Consider the following 6,865-nt stretch of genomic DNA (forward strand, 5'->3'; position numbering starts at 1 on the left):
ACAAATTTTTTTTTAAATGTAAATTTTCTATTTAAAAAAAAAAAAATATTTTATAATATCCTAGATGGCCAACATTGGAAAGATGTGCATATATTAGCCCGATGTCGATCTGCCAACAAACTCCTAAAGCCCACATCGGGTTGAAATTGCGCCGATGATTCTTTATCTTTTTATTTCACTCACAAAGCTTTCTCTATGAGGAATTAGAAAGCCAAAATTGAAAAATCGACTTGCTCTAAGGAGGAGCTTTGTGAGCGAAATAAAATGTTTTTTTTTTTTTTCTTTTAATTAACTTCGATTCTTTCTTTTTTTATTTAAAAACGGTTTACTCTGCGGGAGAGAGAAAAGAAAATTGTCCAAGTCTCTCGGTCGTCCTCGCGCGTCCAGCAGATTTGCGACCGGCAGCCGGCAGATGCCGAGCCTCGTATTACTTTTTGGCGGAATCCCCGCGGGGAGGTCCATTGTTTCGTAAAAAAAATTGCGACCGTGCAGCGGTTTTTCGAGTGCGTCGGCGCGGCGCCGCGCCGGCCGGCAGACGGAGGGAGTGGTTGCAACGGCGTCGTCTCTATGGTGCGTGACGCACCTCTTACAGGCGCCAAGACGAAAAGAGATCTCGAAGTTGAAGCGCGCGTCAAAGGGAAGTATCTCGTCTTGCTTGTTCAATTGAAAGCGCCCGCCGGTATCTCTTCCGTCGCGCCGGGCGCCATTTAGACGGATTAGATTGCGTAAAAACGCGTACAATTACGATTACATTAGTAACGGCGAAAGTTTAAGCATTGTGACCTTATTGACGATTATTCGTTATCGTTTGACGAAATTTTGTACCTGCGTTATCGAGATACGAAATTTCTATACTTCGCTTATTGAGAGAGAAAGAGTATTATACAACATCGAAGATTTATCGTATTTTTTATTGGTTTATCGAGAATTCAATATTGAATTCCCTCTTTTTTTTTTATTGCTACAGCACTATGGCACTTCTTATGGCTATAGCGCTTATTTTTAATGTCTAATAATATTTTTAAAGAATATTTGAAGCAACAACGCGCGTTTAGAAATAACAAGCAATTTTTATATAAAATGGCTTTGCAGAAAACTATATGTATAATGCGTATTAATATAATAACGCGTACTCACCGTCCCGACTTGGTGATGATCATTTCTGTGCTCTCGGCATGAAATTGCTCCCAGAGTTTGCGATTTTGTAATTCCACGGTGACTCCAGGCGGCAACGGTAATCGTGACCACCTGCTCGAATATGACTTTTCATCTGTAAATTGATAGCGCATGATTAGAACGATTAAGCAATAGAACTTATATAGAGTATTTTCTTGTTACATAGTAAAATTTATCTCTAGATTTATCACATAAAAAAAATTCAATCTGGTTTTCGAATCGTAAATATTCTTGTAATCCAGTAATAAGCAAAACATTTATGAATATTGCAGTCTCAATTACATTATAATTCAAGGAATTAAGATTAATTAAGTAAAATCTCGGCGTTTGGAGAATTATTGGACGAGAAAAGAGACGATATCTAATAACATCTATTTAATTTTCTAATAAAAATTTACGCGTAAATACACGTTTAATTTTGGAAGAGAACGAGAAACGAAAATTAAGATGAAGAAAACACTTTGCGTATGTTTAAATAATAGATACCGGCTAGCTTTATTTACGCGATGAATTAGGAATACTCTATTAACGTCAATTTCCGCGAAAATGTGTCGGCGTCTTCTCTAAAGAATCGACGTCGTTTGAAAGTGTACGAAAAAAAAGACTGAAGAAAATGAAGTAACGAATAGCAGCGGGGACACCGGGGTGTCCCCGTTGCCGCCGCACTTGTCTGGTAGCATTATAGACTGACACACAATTGCAAACACTCGATCTCCCGCGAAGAACGGACAATATATCGCCAGGACCGTTCTGTAGGAAGATAATGATTATTCGCTCCGTTGAAGGTCGGCACTTTTCATCTTTCAAGGATCTCGTGTATTATACGAGGTGTTATAATTGACAAGACGACTGAGTGCAATTTTGATGCAAAACGTTTTGTGTGTCGGAGTAACATTTTTTTTTCCAACGGTATTAATATCCAGATATTTTATTTGCAATCGTAAATTATAGAATAATTAAAACTGCCGTATGTACTTACGCGAAATATGCTTAATAATTAATATCGTTTTTTTCATAGAATATACAACGCAAAAAAATTATGATCTGACAATGAGTTCGTCAATCAATAAAGATGTAATCACAAACTATCGTTTTATTTGTGCAAAGTATATTATTGCAAAATATATTATTATATTTAAATTTTTTTATAATATATTAACATATTCAAATTATATGTATATCGCTTGCATTAAAAATCTTCTCGTTATAAATTAATGGAGTTATGTTAAGGATTTTTCAAATAGAAAAACTCACATTAATATGATAACATCTTTAAATTAATTTACAAAAGAGATATGAAAATGAGAGATATAAAAATCTGGATATAAAATCAAATATATAGATTGAAATAGAAAAAGTGAGAGCGGAGAATGAGATTGGATCAAATAACAAACTGCAGTCACGGATTATAATGCAACTTAAAATTCACATATCGCATTATATCGATCGGGATTCTTGATATTAAAATATTATATACCGCAGAACTGTTAACGTAATATGTTTTAAATGTGTAAACTCGCTCCGTGACAGCAATCAGCTGATCGTCGCTAGTTGCCTCCAAATTCAAAACAGCTTGAAATAACTAAAGAATAACAACAAACCTGTTCTGTGACTTAGAGGAATTTGCTGCTGCGTGAAGAGCATCTGATGTTTTTGCAGTTGCATTTGCAAGTCCATAGGCATCAGTATGTTGGCATTCGTATCTTGAAGAGGCACTTGAAGAGACATTATCGAATATTATTGATATTTCAGGGTTGTTTCGATCACTGTCGAAGCAACTACGTGATGAAGAGTGCGCGAAGAACTAACGTAACGTCCACGCTGTCGTAGTCGAGTGACAACTAAAGAGATCTCGATTCCGACTAGAAGACAAAACCAGTGCAGCATACACGCGCAGATCATCGAACAATGCAAACCCGTGTCTCCATTGGTGAACGTGGCCGCCCTCATAAATGCCGCACCGCCTACGCGAACTCGATTGGCCATGGTTCCACCACAAGTGGGGTTTGAAACCCAAACAAGTGTCTGCAGAGGCGATAGAGAAGGAGTAAGGGAAAAAGAGAGAGAGAGAGAGAGAGAGAGAAAGAGCGAGGGGTGAAAACGCGATGCGTCACGCAATTGCGTTTTCCTGATCTACGTTCTCGACGCCTAGCTCGCTGAAACTCAATTGAAAACCGTTCCTTTACTTCCCGATGGCTTTCTTCGCTTAAAATCTTTAAGTATATCGTTGAACACTCTGTTAAAGATTATTCAATTAAAAGATTTCGGATCATTTAATTTTTATTTTATTTCTTAAATCTGACAAATATATATTTACTTAATTTTATAAGATGCAAGTTGATATTTCAGTCTTTGAATGCGTTATCAATTCATAATTATAATTAAAAAAAAAAAATTAAATTCTAAACGCACACATATTTTAATCTCCTAATTTACACATATATACGGACGGACGTTTAATTGTGAAACACTCTATATATAAGTAATCTTTATCGTATAAGAAATTTAAAAAAAGGTCTCATAAGTATAGGGAGATTAAACATGCCCTAATTAAACATGATCCTCATTAAACATGTTCTATTTGATGAAATAACAGTGCGCTATCGGAAGGCATCAATTCCACGCGTATAGTGACTGACCTAATCATTATGAAGAATTGACAAGTACATTTGATGAGCGCGTCGCAGATCGTTATCGCCATTTCCACCAGTGACACCGACCCTGCACAGATTTGTATCGCGTGTTCTCGCGAGAGCCTCGTCTCGTAACGGTCCCATTACAAGCGTCGTATATGAGACGGAACACGGAATTGTCATCACAAATTACCGGAATCCGGCGGGTAGACAGAGTTAATAGTTTGTTCTCGAGTCAAGAGACGAAAGAGAAGAAGATACAATCTCAACAACGTACACGTTGCGTTGCCGGGAATCTTTCATCGGGCATCGCATTAACGGCAGTACGTTTTCTCGAGAAACTATCAAATAGAATATTTTTATTCAACTGGGAAATTTTTATTTTATTCAAATAACATGTACGTGTTTTTCCATAATTATAGAATGCTCTTGAGTCACCGATCTCTTAATTTGAATAATAATAGTATCCTCCTGATCAGTTTGGAATCGATTTTGTAACGAATATATATATACACAATACTTTGAATATTATATTACCATTGCATTATAAGTATTTTTTGTGACGTTGAAATTCTTTTCAGTAATCCTTTCAAGTATGCTAATTGTTTTTTACGAACTGATAGTTGTTCGTTTCAAAGAATTAAATCGTTACAACTGCAACTACAGTTTACGGCTCGGGTTTTCTAATCTTATCGACAATGTTATCCTAATTTTCATGGGTGTGTAATTGAGTATTGTAGTGTGACTCCGATATAACAATTCGTAGCGTGATGCTTATCATTGTGTCTCATCTTTCCTTCTTTTGATTCTTTTTTCCATATGTATTTATTCTGCTCGTGTTTTTCAATATTGACATACTTCCGAAAATCCCTAAACACTACACACGTCCGCATACACGATCTTTCACAATTATTGTCACAGAATACGACAATTTAACTAAAGCGATATCTGTAACAAAAGCATACATTTTACCTAAAAATACCTGCCTGGATTTATCACACAAACTCATATATAAATCTTCGGTAATAAATGATTTAAACACAATATTAAAGATAAATTTACTACTATAAAGACATCAAAGAGAAAAACAATGCGTGCTGTTGTAATATCGCTTATATCCTTTAAATGTCGCGTTACAACGGTGGTGTAATGACCTCAGGCGTAAATTGTTGGGGAGAATTTTTCAGTCTTCTTTATGAGATCGTAAAAAAAGAAAATAAAAAAGCGAGAAAAGAAAGATTTAATTGAATTAATTTTACTTTGTCAATTTTGTATCGCGTAATCAATAACCTCATGGCAAACGATAGATAGGAGAAAGGGATGAAATGATGAGAAAAAAAAATGAAACAAAAGGCCCTGGCAAATGCATCCTATGACTCGCTTCCTGTTCGTCATGCGCACGCGACAATTTCCTGCACGGTGATAATTGCAACGTTTATTTTTCAACGCGGCAGAAATTGCAGTCGATTAAATAAGAGATTTAAATGCAAGACACGATACAAGTGCCAGAAACATGTCGCAATGAATGCCATGTGTCTATAAATTAAATTACGAATAAATAGAATCTATCAACTTTTGTCCTAAGAATAAACAGCTATTCTGTAATCAGAGTTTGGACTAGAGTAATGTTATCTAACGATATGAGAGTCGCTTTTATTTTGAAGAAATTGTTTTCTCCGAGAGCGAGATATATATATATTTTTTTTTAAGTACTATTAAATGCCATTGAAACGAATGAGAAGTATGAATTTTACAGAATTTTTGTATATATATAAATTATAATTTTTAAATTTTTTATTGGGTAACTTTGGACCTAGTTTAACAACTAATCTGTCATCAATCCCAAAATTTAACAGCTAATCTGTAATCAGAGTTTGGACTTATGTTAGAATAATAATATCTAATGATACGAATTACTTTTACTTTAAGAAAATTGCTTTCAAAAAGTGACATTTTGAAGTACTATTAAAAGTCATTGAAACGAATAGAAAGTATATGAATTTTACAAGATTTTCGTAAATTAATCCTTAAATTTCTTATCAAGTAATCTTCAATTTAGCACATTTCAATATGTGCATATTTGTATTTCAGATTTGAAACATACATTTTCCCAATTTTTTATTATTCGACTAATCATAATCGCAAAACGCTAAAATACTATTGAACATATCGTTTTCACGAATGAATGAAACGAATGATTGGTATGTCCGACACTTAATCGCGCGTGCCTCATTTGTCACGCGGTCCAGAGTCCAGGATGTTTATTTTTCTCTCAAATAGAAGATCTCGAGAAAGCAGTGACATTCTACCGGGCGGGCACTTGTAGAAACGCTTCCTCGTGGCGCAGTGTAACAACTGTGGAAGCGCCAGTCGAGATTAAAGTGTAAACAGGCAAGAAGAAACACAAGTACGCACGCATTCCCTCTCGTAGCGCGGAACGGCATAGGCGAACGGAACTTTGTTTCGGAGTGGCCACTTCGTCTCGACTGTTTGTACATTCGAACGGAAGTTTTGTCAAATCACTCCCGTATCTCCGTATCGCTGAAAGAAATGGTTTCCCTAACTTGAAAAAGAATCGTACCTTGAGTTAACTTGGGCTGAACCACATTTTCCACCATGCTTTTCGATATTTTTTGTCAAAAATTATATAATGTCAACGATCGAAATATGTTGAAGCAAATGGTTGACATTTTTGTTTAGAAAAATTTATTTTACTGGAAAATTTATCGAAGAAGCTGTAATTAAATTAAAATCAAGAATTGTATAATGGAATCATCTGTAATAAAAAAACAGATGATTTGATGTAATAATATTTCATTTCATATATGACGTGGAATAAAGCAATAGTAGCAACGCGACAAATGAGATTCGAAAAAATAATATATTCACGATATAATCACAATATATCATTCATCGATTTTTCGAAAGCTGTAATTATGCAATTAATTATATGGATTAGGAATGTTAGACAAGTTTGATGCAAACCGAAAGAGATATGCTTATCTTAATTACTTATCGCGTTAGTCTCTTTAATATCGGTTTATGGAACCGTTAAT

General features: G+C 35.1%; 1 protein-coding gene across 1 annotated transcript; it reads right to left on the reverse strand.

Moving 5' to 3' along the window:
- Positions 1–580: 580 nt before the first annotated feature.
- Positions 581–3,506, reverse strand: LOC115243599 (T-box protein VegT-like). The gene is made up of 2 exons (XM_029820728.1): positions 2,778–3,506; positions 581–1,270 (listed from the first exon to the last, which is right to left on the reverse strand). The coding sequence occupies exons 1-2, from the start codon at positions 2,902–2,904 to the stop codon at positions 1,134–1,136; spliced, it is 264 nt and encodes an 87-aa protein (XP_029676588.1). The 5' UTR covers positions 2,905–3,506; the 3' UTR covers positions 581–1,133.
- Between the last annotated feature and the right edge of the window lie 3,359 nt (positions 3,507–6,865).

The sequence above is a fragment of the Formica exsecta genome, unplaced genomic scaffold, assembly GCF_003651465.1.
Source record: "Formica exsecta isolate Colony F162 unplaced genomic scaffold, ASM365146v1 scaffold72, whole genome shotgun sequence".
NCBI lineage: Eukaryota > Metazoa > Arthropoda > Insecta > Hymenoptera > Formicidae > Formica > Formica exsecta.